This window comes from Moschus berezovskii, chromosome 14, assembly GCF_049115385.1.
Source record: "Moschus berezovskii isolate FMDL1 chromosome 14, NW_MosBer_1.0, whole genome shotgun sequence".
Classification (NCBI taxonomy): Eukaryota; Metazoa; Chordata; class Mammalia; order Artiodactyla; family Moschidae; genus Moschus; species Moschus berezovskii.
The window spans coordinates 46,932,004-46,953,004 of record NC_142473.1 but is presented as its reverse complement, the minus strand read 5'-3'; the positions used below and the strand labels follow the sequence as shown (position 1 = coordinate 46,953,004).

Here is a 21,001-nt window from a genome sequence, read left to right as displayed (position 1 = left end):
TAAAAAGGACAATGAAACAGTTTAAAAGCTTTAATAGTACAAATGCCAGTTATCCACATTGTAAGACCAATTACTAGTATTTGCAGAGATGTGGAAGAGAAGAAAAAGGAATACAAGGGGGCTCTTTAAAAACCTACTTTTCTCCTCCATGTGGTAACGTTTACCTTACCCAGAATACTTCATTTCTGACAATCCTAGTCACCCAATGTGTGGAATTTTTTTTCCCCAAAACAAGCAATTATCCACAACATCTGCTGGGTGTCCTACAATTTAACTGATTGATTAATGTTAAGGGCTCAGTCCCATGAGACCAACACCCCCCCGCTACCTGAGATACCAACTGCAAGTAGGTCCCCAGGTTACCTACAACTTCTGTATGACTAGGCTACAAATCAGAGGTTCCCATGACTTCCACCTCTTTGGATTCAATTAATTTGCTCAAGTGGCTCACTTAAAAAACATTTTACTTACAATCAATTTATTAAAGGATATGATAAGGAATAAGGATAAACAGCAGATGAAGAGATATACAGAGGGAAGCCTGGGAAGGTCCCAAACACAGGAGCTTCTCTGTGCAGCTGGGGTGCATCACCCTCCCAGTAGGTGGATATCTGAACAACCTGGAAGTTCTCCGAATCCCATACTTTGGGGATTTTTACGGTGGCTTCATCACGTAGGCATGATCAATCATTAACTAAACTGTCAGCCCTTCTCCCTTTTCAAGAGAATAGCAGATAAAGGCTGAAAGTTCCAAGCTTCTAATCATGGCTTGGTCCTTCTTCTCATCCAGGAACCATCCGGGAGTCCCCAAAGAGTCACCTAATCAGAAAGAAACACTCCTACCACCCAGGAAGTTACAAATGTTTCAGGAATCCTGTGGCAGGAACCGGGATCAAAGACCAAATATTAGGACAAAAGATGTCTCTAGTATTTTTTGACTTAGGAAATTACAAGGGTTTCAGAAGCTCTGTGCCAGGAACTAGTGGCAGAGACCACTTTGTTGTTCAGTTGCTCAGTCATGTCCAACTCTTTGCAACCTCATGGACTGTAGTACACCAGGCTTCTTTGTCCTTCACTATCTCTTGGAGTTTGCTCAAACTCACATCCATTGAGTCGGTGATGCCATCCAACCATCTCATCTACTGTCGTCCTCGTCTCCTCATGCGCTCAGTCTTTCCCAGCATCAGGGTCTTTTCCAATGTATTGTCTATTACCTCACAGATTCTCATACTCTTCCCCCCTTTTTAATGCCTAAACTTAAGATTTACCCACTCTGTTGATCTATAGAACTCACAGCCTTCTTTACACAACTGGGTTTAGCAATCGAAATTAAGCATTTAGCAATGTATCTTTTATCCTCAGGGAGGCAGAAATGGACAGTCATTTGCTAGGATAAGAAAAATCGTAATTTTCAACATCAGTTTTATTACTAATAAATATTTCTGATACAGGCTAACAAAAGACTGAACAATTCTTTCTGAGGTAGGAGCTGCAATACATCAAACACAGAGCACCAATGACAACAATAATAACATTAACAGGCTACCTTATTTACTGAGAACTTTATGGAAGTCACTGTTCTAAGCATTTCATTTGTATTTTTCTCATTTTATTTTTACATAACCATATGAGATTAGTATTATCAGTGTTCTCATTTTATACATGAAGACTCTTGTTGCTCGAGAAATTAAGTAACTTGCCAGAAATCACACCATTCAGCTGGGATTTTCAACCCAAGGAGTCTCTCTTCATTGTCATATTACACCAAATATTCACTCAAAAACAATTGCTTTGATGAATACTGCTCGTGTGTGTGTGTAAATATACATACAATATAAATGAACACACACACGTATATACAAACACATAAATACACACTCTCTAAACTTTATAGTTATATTGCAAAAATAATTTAGCGATGATCTTTTCAGTCTCTGATTTTACCACCACAGATCCACCACCAGAGAGAATGTGTTAGTCATATAAATTATGCTCAACCATAAATTGCTTTAATATGGCTGACAAAAATAAGGCAGTAAATTGCACTACTACAAAACAACATACAAATCCTGTAACTAGAAAGAATTCAGATTTTGATTTCAAGACCAAATTCAAGCCATGATTGATCACCATTAAACCAACCTTTGGTTTTGTTTATCTACGTTTTTATTTAGTTTTCACTAAAACAACAACCTTGAAATTTTCAGGAAAAAAAATACAATAAATATTTGATTAGTGACACACACTATCACTGAAGATACTAGGCTAAGAGTTTGATTATAAGAATCAGAGGAATTTTTCAGCTTCCAGGTACATAAAGATCATCTATTTCCTCTCTAATATTCAAGAGAAATTTAAATGGGAAGAACAGCAAAACAGGTATTTCAGAACCAATGTAAGTCAAAGGTTTCTGTGTTGGGGAAATTATTTTTAATAATGTGTTACAGTTAAATCACCAAATAATTTAAAAGTAACTGTAATATAAATATAACCATAAATAAAACAAGAAAAGTATCATTATAAAAGTACAGTAATACAACATCAACTTACCAATTCAATTCCCTGTGGAAAAGGTGTATCATCCCAGTCCTTCTGTGGAAATCTCTGGATTATTTTCCCCAGACCTGCTCCTGACCCTATTAGTAAAATCAAAGTGCATTAAGTTACAGGTACTTAAAAATCTGAATACTCATTTTATTAATACTTATTTCTAAATGAATACTTATTGAATAAATTTATATACTGATTAAACATTTTCACCTTTTAAAGGGTATAAAACTTCTTCTAAACACAATACTGAAATGATAGGTAATTCCCATCCTACAGACTCTCACAAGAGCGACACAAAAATACTAGGAAAAACAGGCATGTGAAATCAAGTCTTCACATCATGGGAGTAACTACCCTTTATTTCCAATAAGGAAAGCCATCTTCTGCTCAGTATCTCAAGCTGAAATTTAAAAGCTTTACCATGCAGACAAAGTAATCTTAAATGACAAATGAAATGGCACTGTTAGCACTAAGCTTCAGTTATGGGTTATAAGCACTGTGCAGGGTTAAAGAAAGAATTTTCAGAGTGGCCTGGAAATTCGACAGTTGTCTGAACTGGGTTTCTCCACATCAGCACTACTGACATTCTGGGCCAGATAATACTTTGTTGGGTTTGAAGGCAGTGGGAGGGGAGCTATCCTGTGCATTATAGTATGTTTAGCAACATCCTTAGCTTTAACCCACTAAAAGTTAATAACACCGCATCTAATACCACTAAGTTGTCACAACCAAAAATGTCTCCAAATCACTGCCAAATATGCTCGGGGTTGGGGGGCAAAAATTTTTTTTCTTTTTTTCTCTTTTTATTAGGGTTAGGGTTAGTATTAGTAGGCTTAGGGTTGCTGCTGCTGCTGCTAAGTCACTTCAGTCGTGTCCGACTCTGTGTGACCCCATGATGGAAGCCCACCAGGCTCCCCCGTCCCTGGGATTCTCCAGGCAAGAACACTGGAGTGGGTTAGAGGGGCAAAAAATTTTTATGGTTATATATATCATTCAGTTCAGTTCAGTTGCTCACTCGTGTCCGACTCTTTGCGACCACAGGACAACAGCACGCCAGGCTTTCCTGTCCATCACCAACTCCCGGAGCTTGCTCAAACTCATGTCCATCGAGTCAGTGATGCCATCCAACCATCTCATCCTCTGTCGTCCCCTTCTCCTCCCACCTTCAATCTGTCCCAGCATCAGGGTCTTTTCAAATTAGTCAGTTCTTTGCATCAGGTGGCCAAAGGATTGGAGTTTCAGCTTTAGCATTGGTCCTTCTAATGAATATTCAGGACTGATTTCCTTTAGGATGGACTGGATGGATCTCCTTGCAGTCCAAGGGACTCTCAAAAGCATCAGTTCTTCTGCACTCAGCTTTCTTCATCGTCCAACTCTCACATCCATACATGACTACTGGAAAAACCATAGCCTTGACTAGATGGCCCTTTGTTGACAAAGTAATGTCTCTGCTTTTTAATATGCTGTCTAGGTTGGTCATAACTTTTCTTCCAAGGAGCAAGCGTCTTTTAATTTCATGGCTGAAGTCACTATATGCAGTGATTTTGGAGCCCACAAAACTGTCACTGTTTCCCCATCTATTTGCCATGAAGTGATGGGACCAGATGCCATGATCTTAGTTTTCTGAATGTTGAGCTTTAAGCCAACTTTTTCACTCTCTTTCACTTTCATCAAGAGGCTCGTTAGTTCTTCACTTTCTGCCATAAGGATGGTGTCTTCTGTGTATCTGAGGTTATTAATATTTCTCCCAGCAATCTTGATTCCAGCTTGTGCCTCATCTAGCCCAGCATGTTGCATGCTAAACTCTGCATATAAGTTAAATAAACAGGGTGACAATATACAACCCTGATGTATTCCTTTCCCTATCTGGAACCAGTCTGTTGTTCCATGTCCAGTTCTAACTGTTGCTTCTTGACCTGTATACAGATTTCTCAGGAGGCAGATCAGGTGATCTGGTATTCCCAACTCTTTAAGGATTTTCCACAGTTTGTTGTGATCTATGCAGTCAAAGGCTTTGGTGTACTCAATAAAGCAGTAGATGTTTTTCTGGAACTCTCTTGCTTTTTCAATGATCCAACGGATGTTGGCAATTGATCTCTGGTTCCTCTGCCTTTTCTCAATCCAGCTTGAACATGTGGAAGTTCACAGTTTATGTACTGTTGAAGCCTGACTTGGAGAATTTTGAGCAGTACTTTGCTAGCATGTGAGATGAGTGCAATTGTGTGGTAGTTTGCACATTCTTTGGCATTGCCTTTCTTTGGGATTGGAATGAAAACTGACCTTTTCCAGTCCTGTGGCCACTGCTGAGTTTTCCACATTTGCTGCCATAAAGAGTGCAGCACTTTCACAGCATCACCTTTTGGGATTTGAAATAGTTCAACTGGAATTCCATCACTTCCACTAGCTTTGTTTGTAGTGATGCTCCCTAAGGTCCACTAGACTTTGCATTCCAGGATGTTTGGCTCTAGGTGAGTTATCACACCATCATGGTTATCTGGGTCATGAAGATCTTTTTTGTATAGTTCTGCCATGTATTCTCACCATCTCTTCTTAATATCTTCTGCTTCTGTTCAGTCCATAGCGTTTCTGTCCTTTATTGTGCCCATCTTTGCATGAAATGTTCCCTTGGTATCACTAATTTTCTTGAAGAGATCTCTAGCCTTTCCTATTCTATTGTTTTCCTCTATTTCTTTGCATTGATCACTGAGGAAGGCTTTCTTATCTCTCCTTGCTATTTTTTGGAACTCCGCATTCAAATGGGTATAGCTTTCCTTTTCTCCTTTGCCTTCTCTTATTTTCTCAGTTATTTGTAAGGCCTCCTCAGACAGCCATTTTGCCTTTTTGCATCTCTTCTTCTTGGGGATGGTTTTGATCACTGCTTCCTGCACAATGTCACGAACCTCTGTCCATAGTTCTGCAAGCACTCTCTCAGATCTAATCCCTTGATAGACAGAGTCTATATCATTACTCTATCATTACTATTACAAAATTAGCCTGTGATACTAAAGACCATATCAACTCAAAATTGAACTTTGGGGATATAATCTGTGAGTAATTTGGGGCTAGCGAGTACATGCTAGGTCTAAATTGTTTTTTGCTGTACTTTTTAAAGAGCTTCCTGCGCTTGCATATTCTACATGTTGTTCCCACTCACTCTGAAGTAAAAGCAACAGCATTCTGATTATTTGTGCATTCAACTTAAGGAAACCTTAACACCTGATTCAATTTTTTAAAAAGAAATCATCCACTATCATCTCATCCTCATCCCTGTGAACTGAACTTCCCTTTGGCCCTCACTTAGACTTCAATCACTTTATGACCAAATTCTTACCTTTAAACGATAAATGGAAAGTTAAATTCATCTTATTGACCAACTCAGAATTGTTCTAAAATTAAGGTCACATTTAAAAAAGTCAAAATAAAAACATTCTCAATAATGAACAACTGTTGCAGTATAGTAACTCTTCATATAACAACCATTATAGGTAAAGGATTTCATTAAGAGTAAACTAAAAGTGATTTATTATAGACACTCAGATTCCAAAATCCACCTCAAGTATCACCAGTTCTTACATTCATAGAAAACTTAATTCAACAAATTACTAGATACTGGAGATACACAATGAAAAAGACATGGCCCCTATCTCAAGGAATTAAGAGAACAGAAAACAGAAAAATGAACTGATAATTTCAGTATATCACAGTAAGCACAATGACAGAAGAGGACCTAACCTAAAGTAGCACAGAAATCATGGAAATTTTTACAGAAATGACAGACAGCTTCTTGTTCTTTCAGAACCATCTTTATATGCCCAAGTACTAAGCATAATGAATGCTTGACACTTAGCTCATACTGAGCTAAATGTTTATTTCAACAGATTTGTTAATACTGATGGAAACTGTTTTAAACTTATATCTCCTCTCACTTTTTAAAAAGTGAAATAAATATTATATATCTCATCATATTTAATCAGGTGTTCCTATATTGCTTTCAATTCTGAAAGTAATAACTCACGTACTGCAGGCTCAGGAGATATTTTATCACATTAATTTTTACTAATCATAAAAATAATAAATGTCAGCTGAAGAAAAAAATTTAATATATAAAAATATAAAGGAGAAATCATCCATTATCCCACACCCGAAGACAATTACTGCTAATGTTTGGATTTTACCCTTCACTTTTCTCATATGTGTATTTTTTTCATCAGAATCAAGATAATACTAAACTTAATTTTATAATTGATTTATTATTAATGTTTTCTAACATGCCTTTGACCATTATATATATTTTCTATTTTCTCTATTATAAATAATGCTATGAAAAGCACCTTTCTATACAAATCTTTATGCTCATCTCACTTGTGCCCAGAAAAAATCTTAGGTATACAACTAATGGATCAAAGAATATGAAAATTTTTAAGATTCGCACAAAGTCAAAGGGCCCATCAGAAAGATATTATTTTTTACACCCTGTGTATAAGAATGAGACTGGTACTTTCACTTGTTTAGTTAATGCCAATTTGAGAAGTAAAAAGCTCCTTGTAAGCAGGAACATAACTTTCTAGAGGTCTCTAGGAGCCATACACTAAATTTATTGATTCTATAATGATATGCAGTCTTTCAATAACATGAAAACTTAGTGTGAAATGCTGATATAACATTTGTAAGCACACAGAGAAATATGATTCGTGATTGATATAACTCCCTTATATGATGCTATTTGTAAATGGAAATTAGGTTATAAAAAGGCAAAAATAAAAATGGTAACATGGTATTTCACAAATAAAATGTGGAAGGAGCTATAGTAACTTGGTTTTGAATATCAAATATGCAAATTGATGCAGCTAACAACTTTTGAGAAACTTAGGAGAATACCCTATGGAAGTAAACGAACATTGTCTGATGCTTCTTTCTGGATTTTAAGAGTTTAAACTGAATGTTTAAATTTATTTTCCAAGTATATATAATTAACCTAAAACCATTCTTACAGGAAGCACTGGTTGTATTTAAGAATGCTGGCAAGATGACATTTTATGTTGAGGAGCAAGCCATACTGCGGGAAGACTTTTAAAGTCAAATGTCCACTTGTGGGCTGATTCTTGTGTCTAGAGGTGAAGTCAATCAGAATGGCTGTGGAAGCAGCTCCGATTTGCACTATGTATTAAATGGGCATGGGTAACTGGGTACGGAGAGAGACACTTCTCAAAAGAAAGGGGATCACTTCTTAGAAAAGATAGGTGCTAGGCTGACAAATTGCGATTGTTTACTGCATTGCAAGCAGCTAAATTGAAAAAAAAAAAAAGAGGGAGTGGTTATTAGTCAAGGCCTTCCTGATTTTCTTTCCAGCCCCTACTCTACCACTGAGTCATAAAATCAGGAAATACAGTGACCAAACGTGGAGCTCATACACAAAAAGCGCGACTCTTAGCGGGATTCCTTTGAAAAAAGGGCAAAAGCTAGACAAACCGCCCCACCCAAATTTAGGAAGGCTGAGGAAATACTGGCGTGGTCAGGCACACTCTTCCCTCAATGTGTGTAATCCACCTTCCCCTGGGTCCTGGTAGGGTAATCCACTTATCCGGCCCACCACAAGGATTATTAAGTGACCTAGGATGATCCAACCATTCACCCTGCCAAAGTGACTGTTCAAGCCTTACCAGATGACTGCAGGAAAGTCAAACAGTATTCTCAGGGGGTGATAAGTAGTATGCTGTAAGTGTGGAATAGCTAATAGTATGAGGAAGACGTTCATTTGCAGAAGAAATTAAGTCAGTAGGGGTTAATTAACTGAAGAAATGCAATACTTTGCTCTATACGAAACAGGATACTTGATATTTGTTGATCGTATCAACTGACAGAAATCAATCATTTTAGTATCATGTATATGTTTAAAGTATACACATATAAAATACATACTACCTGGCTTAACACAGGCTCTGTATTTTGAGAAATGCTACTCTAATGCATAATTTTCTAAATCTTCTGTATGTTTGTCTAAACAACTAGATCGGTGGTTATCTATATTAGAGTTGCTTTCTGAAGTCCATCTGCCTATATCACATTCTGTCAAAAATGGCACCAGTTCAATGAAGGGCAGTACTCATATTCAGAAGCACACAATCCTCTCTCTCTTCTTACCAACCAGAGGGAAATTATGAAATCATTAATTTGACTAGTACATTTATTTCTACTTGTATATTTCACCTCACTAGAATGGAAACAGTGGTTTTGACCTGCTATGTTTACTGATGTATTCCAGGCATTTAGAACAATTACTAGTATATATTAGATAAATAATAAAATACTTGTTGAGTCAATGAATGGGACTATTAAGTGGGCAAGGGCATACAACTGGCAAGCAACTTATGACCAGAGTGACCTATAAAAGGTACCTTAGACAAACCTGGCTCCTCTGCTTGGAAATTCCGAACAGAAGAAATGAGAGACTAAAGCAGCTAAAAAGATGTATCAAGACTTGTGAGTTAGGCAACCACAGGGGGTCAGTTACAGAAGAGCAGAAACCTAGGCCAAGACTTGCCAGTACAGTTGCCAGTACAACACAGGTTGGCAGTACAGATATAGGAGGCAGCAGAAATGAAGCAAGAGAAAGGCTGGGTAGCTGTCTAAGTTCTACCTCCAGTAAACCGGTAGCACTGGAGCACCTGGCATCAAACTTCAGAAGTACTGTAACAATATTTCTCCCTCTTAGACTAGACTAGATCTATGATTCCTTGTCACAAAACAGGCCAAACAATTATATACTGTAAAAGGCATCTATGATAGATCAAGCCCTTTCAAACTGGTAAAGGGTCTGGAAAATTTTACATAAAAGAAGATTTAGTCACAAAAGTGTTTTTAAAAACGCTTAAAAATTAAGAAGCACATATGAGAACTTTCTCCAAATGTGTAAAGAGCTATCATATGGAAGAAGATAGAGTGGAAAAAACTTGAGCCAAAAGCTGTAATTCAGAGGACATATTATTGAATCAATATAAATGAAGAACCCTGTGAGAATGAAAACTATAAAAAATGACAGCATGAACTGCCACAGAAACTACAAGGGCTTTCTTGGCAGCTCAGTGGTAAAGAACCCGCCTGTCAATGCAGGAGATGCAGGCTCAATCAGGAAGATCCCCTAGAGAAGGTAATGGCTACCCACTCCAGTATCATTCCCTGGGTAATCCCATGGACAGAGGAGCCTGGTGGGCTAAAGTTCGTGGGGTCACAAAATACTCAGACATGACTGAGCAACTAAGCAACAAAAACAAATAGTGTATCCAAAAGAAAAATCTTAAAAGCAGACAATCCTTCATGGTTTAAAAAGCAGTTTATTAAGTCTGTTCTCTATACCTGTGAGTTTGTTTCTATTTTGCTTATGAGGCAAGATGGGAATAGGGGGTTGAGAGGTAAAAACTACAATGTATAAAATGGATAGGCCACAGGATGTGCTATACAGCACAGGAAAATAGTCGCTGCTTTGTAGTGATTTTAAATGGAGAGTAACCTATAAAAAATGCTGAGTCAGGTACAGTGCTCTGTACCTGAAACTAAAATGATGCAAATCAACTATACTTCAATTTCTAAAGTGCAATTCGAGGTGTCTAAAAGCGCATGATGCATACACATGGTAACCTCTTTTCACAATGACTTTTTCACATGATTTTTATATTCAGCAAACTTTATACTCAGTCTACATTTAATACTGCAGACATTCATGAATAATTATGGAAATTAAAGTATGGACTTTCTCACTAACACATTTCAAATATATAAATAATGGACTAAATGTATTAATATGTGCATGCAAAAGCAGAAGTCTCTCACACTATTAATACAGAAGGGTATTTGTCCTTGTCTGTCTGGCATATTTCAGCTAGAGTAATGCTGGGGGGAAATAAGGAGATGTTAGTAAGCGTACAAACTTTCGACTATAAGATGAATAAGTTCTGAGGATCTAATGTAAAACATGGTGAATATAGTTGACAACATTATATTGCAAAAGGAAATTTTCTAACAGTAGAACTTGTATTCACTTAAAAAAAAGATGTGAGATGATGGATGAATTATTAACTAGATGGGGGAATCTTTTCACAATGCATATATATACCAAATCACCATGATGTATTCTTTAAATATCTTAAATTTTGCTTGTCAATTTTACCTCAATAAATAGTTGGGAAAAAAATCATGAAAAGCAAAAAAAATAAAAAATTTAAGTGAATGGTACTAACAGAAACCTTTAAATAGTAATTATTATACAAATGAAAACAGTAGTCTTTATCACTGACCTTTGAAATAATTTTACAAGTAAATGAATGAATAATGCAGAACAATACATCAGCTAAAATGACCTCTTATTCTCATCACAGATTGCCCATCCCTTGGTTCCTACCTGATCCTCATCTCTCCCATGGAGGACAAGAACAGACTGCACATAGATTTGTCCTTAGACACAAGACAAGTTCTGATAAAGGAAGATGGCAGACACAGTGTATCTAACCTCTGATTAGTATAGTGGAAACAACCCGGGCCTGGAGGTTAGTCAGACTTAGGTTCAAATTCAGGCTCCACTATTTCACTTACTCTCTAGAAATCTGTTTCTCAACCTCAAAATATGGTTAATATCATCCCCATCATAAAAGGCTGCCATTAAGAATGAGATCACACACTTAGCAGCACAGAATCTGCCACAAAAGACAGGCTTGAGACAAGAAAAGTTAGATCAAGTTAAGACTTACTCATTTACTTAAAGAATATACTTTAAAGGAGTTCCCACTGTTCATATTATTTCAGGGCTTCCCAGATGGCCCAAGCGGTAAAGAATACGTCTGTCAATGCAGGAGACACAGGCAGGAGACATGGGGTCAATTCCTGGATGGGCAAGTTCCCCTCAGGAGGAAATGGCAACCCACTCCAGTATTCTTGACTTGAAAATCCTATGAACAGAGAGCCTGGAAGGCTACATATCATGGTGTCATAAGAGTCAGACACAACTTAGCAATTGAGCCACAAACACATACAAAGAGTATTGAGAAATCAATGGCAATCTAAAGGCAGCCTTTAGCTGACATCTGTTTTACTCTGTAAGCCACTCCAGTACTCTTGCCTAGAAAATCCCATGGATGGAGGAGCCTGGTAGGCTGCAGTCCGTGGGGTCACTAGGGGTCGGACACGACTGAGCTACTTTACTTTCACTTTTCCCTTTCACACATTGGAGAAGGAAATGGCAACCCACTCCAGTGTTCCTGCCTGGAGAATCCCAGGGACGGGGGAGCCTGGTGGGCTTCCGTCTATGGGGTCACACAGAGTCGGACACGACTGAAGTGACTCAGCAGCAGCAGCAATCAACACTTATATTAATCACATAGTTGAAAACACAAGACATTCTCTTCAAATCTGTAAAAAGTAAAAATCTGAAGAAGATGAAGGTAGCAGAAACATAGCTCACCAATTTTGCTGAATTCCCATATAAAAGATAGCATCAGAATAGCACAACTCATTGGAGAAGGAAATGGCAACCCACTCCAGTGTTCTTGCCTGGAGAATCCCAGGGACGGGGGAGCCTGGTGGGCTTCCGTCTATGGGGTCACACAGAGTCGGACACGACTGAAGTGACTTAGCAGCAGCAGCAGCAGCAATCGAAGTCTACACCCCTACCACCAATGCCAAAGAAGCTGAAGTTGATCAGTTCTATGAAAACCTAGAAGACCTCCTAGAACTAACACCTAAAAAAGATGGTCTATTCATCATCGGGGATTGGAATGCAAAAGTAGGAAGTCAAGAGATACCTGGAGTAACAGGCAAGTTTGGCCTTGGAGAACAAAATGAAACAGGGCAAAGACTAGTTGAATTCTGCCAGAAGAACACACTAGTCATAGCAAATACGCTTTTTCAACAACACAAGAGACAACTTTACACATGGACATCACCATCACCAAATGGTCAACACCGAAATAAAATTGATTTCATTCTTTGTAGGTGAAGATGAAGAAGCAGTACACAGTCAGCAAAAAAGACTGTGGCTCAGATCATCAGCTTCTCATAGCAAAATTCAGGCTTAACTAAAGAAAACCAGGAAAAACAGTAGCCCAGCCAGGTATGACTTAAATCAAATCCTGTATGAATTCACAGTAAAGGTAACGAGTAGATTCAAGGGACTAGGTTTAGTAAACAGTGAAATGAAAGTCACTCAGTTGTGTCCAACTCTTCACGACACCAAGGACTGCAGCCCATCAGGCTCTTCTGTCCATGGAATTTTCCAGGCAAAGAATACTGAAGTGGGTTGCCATTCCCTTCTCCAGGGGATCTTCCCAACTCAGGGATCAAACCCGGGTCTCCTGCATTGCAGGCAAATTCTTTACCGTCTGTGAGGTCAGTAATATTGTACAGAAGGCAGTGAACAAAACCATCCCAAAGAATAAAAAAAAAAAAAAAGTGAGAAGGCAAAGTGGTTATCTGAGAAGGTTTTACGAAGAGCAGAAGAATGAAAAGAAGCAAAAAGCAAGGGAGAGAGGGAAAGATACATTCAATTAAACAGAGTTCCAAAGAATAGCTAGAAGAGACAAGGCCTTCTTCAATGAACAGTGCTTAATAACAGACGACAACAAAAGTGAAAAGACTAGAGATTTCTTCAGGAAGACTGGAAACATCAAGGGAGGATTCCACCCAAAGATGGGCACAATAAAGGAAAAAAAGGTAGAGATATAGTAAACGCTGAAGAGATCAAGAAGAGATGGAAAGAATACACAGAAGAAATGTATAAAAAAGATCTTAATGAACCGAATTACTACAATGGTGTGGTCAGTCACCCAGAGCCAGACATCCTGGAGTGCAAAGTCAAGTGGGCCTTAAGAAGCACGGCTGTTAATAAAGCTAGTGGATGTAATGAAATTTCAGCAGAACTGTTCAAATCTCTAAAGGATGATGCCATCAAGGTTTTCCACTCATTATGTCAGCAAATCTGGACGAAGCAGCAGTGCCACAGGACTGGAAAAGGTCAATCCTCATCCCAATTACCAAGAAGGGTGATACCAAAGAATGTGCTGACCATCAGACAATCAAACTCACTTCCTATGCTAGTAAGGTCATGCTTAAAATCTTGCATATGTTAGGCTTCAGCACTATGCAAACCAAGAACTTCCAGATGGCCAAGCTGGGTTTAGAAAAGGAATAAGAACTAGAAATGAAATTGCCAACACTTGCTGGATTATAGAAAAAGCAAGGGAATTTCAGAAAAACATCTATCTCTGTTTCATCGACTATGATAAAGCCTTTGACTATGTGGATCATGACAAACTGTGGAAAGCGCTCAGAGAGATGGGAATACCAGACCAACTTACCTGTCTCCTGAGAAACCTGTATGTGGGTCCAAGAAGCAACAGTTAGAACCCTGTATGAAACAACTGACTGGTTCAAGATCAAGAAAGGAATACAACAGGGCTGTCTGCTGTCACCCTGTTTGTTTAATCTATATACTCTGAGCACGTCATGAAAAATGCTGGGCTGGATGAATTACAAGCTAGAATCAAGATAGGTGGGCAAATATCAATAACCTCAGATATGTGGATACCACTCTAATGGCAGAAAGCGAAGAGAACTAAAGAGCCTCTTGATGAGGGTGAAGGAGGAGAGTGAAAGAACCAGCTTAAGACAAAATATGAAAATAACTAAGATCATAGCATCCACCCGCATTCAGTTCAGTTCAGTTCAGTTCAGTTCAGTCGCTCAGTCGTGTCCGACTATTTGCGACCCCATGAACCACAGCATGCCAGGCCTCCCTGTCCATCACCAACTCCCGGAGTTCACTCAAACTCATGTCCATCGAGTCGGTGATGCCATCCAGCCACCTCATTCTCTGTCTTCCCCGTCTCCTCCTACCCCCAATCGCTCCCAGCATCAGAGTCTTTTCCAGTGAGTCAACTCGTCGCATGAGGTGACCAAAGTACTGGAGTTTCAGCTTTAGCATCAGTCCTTACAATGAACACCCAAGATTGATCTCCTTTAGAATGGACTGGTTGGATCTCCTTGCAGTCCAAGGGACTCTCAAGAGTCTTCTCCAGCACCACAGTTCAAAAGCATCAATTCTTCGGCGATCAGCTTTCTTCACAGTCCAACTCTCACATCCATACATGACCACGGGAAAAACCATAGCCTTGACTAGACGGACCTTGGTTGGCAAAGTAATGTCTCTGCTCTTTAATATGCTATCTAGGCTGGTCATAACTTTCCTTCCAAGGAGTAAGCGTCTTTTAATTTCATGGCTGCAATCAGCATCCGCAGTGATTTTGGAGCCCAAAAAAATAAAGTCTGACACGGTTTCCACCGTTTCCCCATCTATTTCCCAAGAAGTGATGGGACCAGATGCCATGATCTTCGTTTTCTGAATGTTGAGCTTTAAGCCAACCTTTTCACTCTCCTCTTTCACTTTCATCAAGAGGCCTTTGAGTTCCTCTTCACTTTCTGCCATAAGGGTGGTGTCATCTGCATATCTGAGGTTATTGATATTTCTCCCGGCAATCTTGATTCCAGCTTGTGCTTCTTCCAGCCCAGCGTTCCTCATGATGTACTCTGCATATACGTTAAATAAGCAGGGTGACAATATACAACCTTGACGTACTCCCTTTCCTATTTGGAACCAGTCTGTTGTTCCATGTCCAGTTCTAACTGTTGCTTCCTGACCTGCATACAGGTTTCTCAAGAGGCAGGTCAGGTGGTCTGGGATTCCCATCTCTTTCAGAATGTTCCACAGTTTATTGTGATCCACACAGTCAAAGGCCTTGGCATAGTCAATGAAGCAGAAATAGATGTTTTTCTGGAACTCTCTTGCTTTCTCCATAATCCCGCATTACTGCACGGCAAATAGAAGGGGAAAAGGTTGAAGTAGTGACAAATTCCCTCTTTTGGGGCTCCAAAATCACTGCAGATGGTGACTGCAGCCATGAAATCAGAAAACAACTGCTTCTTGGCAGGGAAGTGAGGACAAACTTAAGATAGTGTGTTGAAAAGCAGAGACATTAACTCTGACGACAAAGGTCTGTATAGTCAAGGCTATCACATAGCCTTGAAGATAGTCAAGGCTATCTTCCCAGTGGTCTTGACGGTTGTGAGAGCTGGACCATAAGGAAGGCAGAAATGTCAAAGAATTGATGCCTTCAAACTGTGGTGCTGGAGAAGACTTCTGAAAGTCCCTTGGACAGGAAGGAGATCAAACAGTCAATCTTAAGGGAGATCAATGCTGAATATTCACTGGAAGGACTGAAGCTGAAGTTCCAGTACTTTGGTCATCTGATGCGAACAGACGATTGATTGGAAAAGTCCCTGATGCGGGAAAGACTGAGGGCAGAAGGAGAAGAGGGCGTAAGAGGATGAGAAGGCTGGACAGCATCACCAATGCAATGAACATGAACTTGGGCAAACTCCGGGAGATGGTGAGGGACAGGGAGGCCTGGCATGCTAGAGTCTATAGAGTCAAAAAGAGTTGGACATGACTGGGTGACTGAACAACAACAATTCTCCCAACTGGAGTTAAAATTTCCCACAGGGAAAAAGTTTCGGTCAAAACACGCTATATACATATCACTGGCATTGGCACCAGTCCTATTGTATCCCAAACAATCTCCAACTTCAGCACTGTTCCTAGCACCTGTTCTTTTCTTCACTGAGAATATCACCCTTAGGGGAAACAAGTGAAACAAAAGCACGACACTAGAAAAATCAGAACTTATGACCTTTCAGAAACATACAGCTGACTTATATATCTTAACAGGGTAAAAAAGCTGATCAGTAGAAACTTAATTTACTTGTTCATAGGTAAAATTAAGATGAGGGTCTTATAGTTCCCAAGCTCCCCATGCTTAATTGAAAAATCTGCTTTTTAGCAAATTATCATTTTAAAAAATGTTTTCTTATTCATCAAAGGCTTGTGCTATAATGCCAAAATAATCAGAAGATCAAAACTCTGCAACACAAGATCTAATTGTGCCAGTAAAGACCAACTTTCAAAGGATAAGGAAAAGAAAAACTGTTCATTCACTGCAAAGAAAGCATGCAGGAAATCATTCCACAATAGGCTTTCATATTTGATCCATTTAGTATTTAATCAAAGAAGTCTGTCTTTTTTTTCAACTGAAACAAGCCTTTTTGTGGTTATTCAAAAATTTAGGTAGGAATGCAATATGATTTTCCAAATTTCCAGTATAATCTCCTATTATTCAAAAGGCTTATTAAGAACACACAAACTATTTTTTCCAGAGTTAAATTTAGCAAAAAGCCAAAGGGCTTTCACAGAAGGGAAAAAGAATGCATCTCAAAATGTAACAGAATAGAGTACAACATATACCATTAAAAATAATAAGTCAACAATAACTATATAACCTTGGGTTTTTCTTTTTCATTTTTTAATTGGGGAGAAATTGTGTTGGTTGTGTTGGTTTCTGCTGTACAACAATGCAAATTAGCCATAATTATACATATAATCCCTCTCCCCATCCCACTCCTCTAGGCCATCACAGAGCACCAGGCTGGGTTCCCTGTGTTATATAGCAATTTCTCACCAGCTATCTATTTTACACATGATAGTGTATATTATGTCTTTCCCCATTCATTCCACTCTTTCCTTCCCCAACTGTGTCCACAAATCCTTTCTCTACATCTGGATCTCCATTCCCTCCTTTCAAATAGATTAATCAATACCATTTTTTTAGATTCCATATATATGTGCTAATATATGATATTTGTTTTTCTTCTTCTGATTTACTTCACTCTGGGTAACAGGCTTTAGATTCATGCACCTCACTAGAACGATTCAAATTTGTTCAGGTATGTGAATGTGAAAAATACACTGGATACAATGAATGAATTAGACACTACAGGGAAAAAAAGATGAACTTGATGTTATAGCAATAGAAGTCTCCAAAATGCAAGAGAGACAAACTGAAAGAAAATGAACAGAGCATCACTGAGCTGTGTAACTTCTACTGACCTAATATACATATAACAGGAGCTGGGAGGAGAGAGAGACACAAAAATATATCTGAAATAACAAATGGCCAAATTTGATGAAATTTTATTTTTCCAAATTTGACAGAAACTATAAACTTAATTGGGTTTCTCTTACCTTGGTCGTGGAAGAGAAACCCAAATAAGACGGTAGGTATTGCTAGGGGGCACCAGAGGGCAGACAAACTGAAATCATAATCACAGGAAACTAGCCAATCTGATCACATGGACCACAGCCGAATGTGGTCCACTGGAGAAGGGAATGGCAAACCACTTCAGTATACTTGCCTTGAGAACCCCATCAACAGTGACAAAGGGCAAAATGATAGGATACTGAATGAGGAATTCCCCAGGTCGGTAGGTGCCCAGTATGCTACTGGAGCTCACTGGAGAAATAACTATAGAAGGAATAAAGGGATGGAGCAAAAGCAAAACCAATACCCAGTTGTGGATGTGACCAGTGATAGAAGCAAGGTCCGGTGCTGTAAAGAGCAATATTGCATAGGAACCTGGAATGTTAGGTCCATGAATCAAGGCAAATTGGAAGTGGTCAAACAGGAGATGGCAAGAGTGAACATAGACATTCTAGGAATCAGTGAATTAAAATGGACTGGAATGGGTGAATTTAACTCAGATGACCATTATATCTACTATTGTGGGCAGGAATCCCTTAGAAGAAATGGAGTAGCCATCATGGTGAACAAAAGAGTCCGAAATGCAGTACTTGGATGCAATCTTAAAAATGACAGGATGATTTCTGTTCGTTTCCAAGGCAAACCATTCAATATTACAGTAATCCAGGCCTATGCCCCAACCAGTAATGCTGAAGAAGCTGAAGTTAATCGGTTCTATGAAGACCTACAAGACCTTTTAGAACTAACACCCAAAAAAGATGTCCTTTTCATTATAGGGGACTGGAATGCAAAAGTAGGAAGTCAAGAAACACCTGGAGTAACTGGCAAATTTGGCCTTGGAGCACGGAATGAAGCAGGGCAAAGGCTAATAGAGTTTTGTCAAGAGAATTCACTGGTCATAGCAAACACCCTCTTCCAACAACACAAGAGAAGACTCTACACATGGACATCACCAGATGGTCAACACCGAAATCAGATTGATCATATTCTTTGCAGCCAAAGATGGAGAAGCTGTATACAGTTAGCAAAAACAAGACCAGGAGCTGACTGTGGCTCAGATCATGAACTCCTTATTGCGAAGTTCAGACTTAAATTGAAGAAAATAGGGAAAACCACTAGACCATTCAGATATGACCTCAATCAAATCCCTTATGATTATACAGTGGAAGTGAGAAATAGATTTAAGGGACTAGATCTGATAGATAGAGTGCCTGATGAACTCTGGATGGAGGTTCGTGACATTGTACAGGAGACAGGGAACAAGACCATCCCCATGGAGAAGAAATGCAAAAGAGCGAAATGGCTGTCTGAGGAGGCGTTACAAATAGCTGTGAAAAGAAGAGAAGCGAAAAGCAAAGGAGAAAAGGAAAGATATAAGCATCTGAATGCAGAGTTCCAAAGAAGAGCAAGGAGAGATAAGAAAGCCTTCCTCAGTGATCAATGCAAAGAAATAGAGGAAAACAACAGAATAGGAAAAACAAGAGACCTCTTCAAGAAAATTAGAGATTCCAAGGGAACATTTCATGCAAAGATGGGCTCGATAAAGAAATGGTATGAACCTAACAGAAGCAGAAGATATTAAGAAGAGGTGGCAAGAATACACAGAAGAACTGTACAAAAAAGATCTTCCCGACCAAGATAGTCACGATAACGTGATCACTGACCTAGAGCCAGACATCTTGGAATGTGAAGTCAAGTGGGCCTTAGAAAGCATCACTACTAACAAAGCTAGTGGAGGTGATGGAATTCCAGTTGAGCTATTACAAGTCTTGAAAGATGATGCTGTGAAAGTGCTGCACTCAATATGCCAGCAGATTTGGAAAACTCAGCAGTGGCCACAGGACTGGAAGAGGTCAGTCTTCATTCCAATCCCAAAGAAAGGCAATGCCAAAGAATGCTCAAACTACCGGACAATTGCCCTCATCTCACACGCTAGCAAAGTCATGCTCAAAATTCTCCAAGCCAGGCTTCAGCAATATGTAAACCGTGAACTCCCAGATGTTCAAGCAGGTTTTAGAAAAGGCAGAGGCACCAGAGATCAAATTGCCAACATCCGCTGGATCATGGAGAAAGCAAGAGAGTTTCAGAAAAACATCTATTTCTGCTTCATTGACTATGCCAAAGCCTTTGACTGTGTGGATCACAATAAACTGTGGAACATTCTGAAAGAGATGGGAATCCCAGACCACCTGACCTGCCTCTTGAGAAACCTGTATGCAGGTCAGGAAGCAACAGTCAGAACAGGACATGGAACAACAGACTGGTTCCAAATAGGAAAAGGTGTACGTCAAGGTTGTATATTGTCACCTTGCTTATTTAACTTATATGCAGAGTACATCATGAGGAACGCTGGGCTGGAAGAAGCACAAGCTGGAATCAAGATTGCTGGGAGAAATATCAATAACCTCAGATATGCAGATGACACTACCCTTATGGCAGAAAGTGAAGAGGAACTCAAAAGCCTCTTGATGAAAGTGAAAGAGGAGAGTGAAAAGAGGAGAGTGTTGGCTTGAAGCTCAACATTCAGAAAACAAAGATCATGGCATCTGGTCCCATCACTTCATGGGAAATAGATGGAAAAACAGTGGAAACAGTGTCAGACTTTATTTTTTTGGGCTCCAAAATCACTGCAGATGCTGATTGCAGCCATGAAATTAAAAGACGCTTGCTCCTTGGAAGGAAAGTTATGACCAACCTTGATAGTATATTAAAAAGCAGAGACATTACTTTGCCAACCAAGGTCCGTCTAGTCAAGGCAATGGTTTTTCCCGTGGTCATGTATGGTTGTGAGAGTTGGACTGTGAAGAAGGCTGATCGCTGAAGAATCGATGCTTTTGAACTGGGGTGTTGGAGAAGACTCTTGAGAGTCCCTTATACTGCAAGGAGATCCAACCAGTCCATTCTAAAGGAGATCAATCCTGGATGTTCATTGGAGGGACTGATGCTAAAGCTGAAACTCCAATACTTTGGCCACCTCATGCGACGAGTTGACTCACTGGAAAAGACTCTGATGCTGGGAAAGGTTGGGGGCGGGAGGAGAAGGGGACGACGGAGAATGAGATGGCTGGATGGCATCACCGACTCTGTGGACATGAGTTTGAGTGTACTCCGGGAGTTGGTGATGGACAGGGAGGCCTGGCGTGCTGTGATTCATGGGGTCGCGGAGAGTCGGACACGACTGAGCGACTGAACTGAACTGAACTGAACTGATAAACTTAATGATCAAGAAGTTCAACAAACCCCAAACACACACACAAAGTATACCAAGGCACATCATAATCAAATTACTTAAAAATGATATAAAGAGAAAAATCTTA

General features: G+C 39.4%; 1 protein-coding gene across 4 annotated transcripts in view; it reads right to left on the bottom strand.

The window, feature by feature from the left end:
• The window catches only part of SBF2 (SET binding factor 2), a 491,894-nt gene that overhangs the window by 397,228 nt on the left and 73,665 nt on the right, over positions 1-21,001 (bottom strand). For all 4 annotated transcript variants that reach the window (XM_055423393.2, XM_055423395.2, XM_055423394.2 and 1 more), the window contains exon 2: positions 2,551-2,636. In XM_055423393.2, coding sequence (XP_055279368.1) covers positions 2,551-2,636 — 86 coding nt within the window. The remainder of the gene's footprint in view (positions 1-2,550; positions 2,637-21,001) is intronic.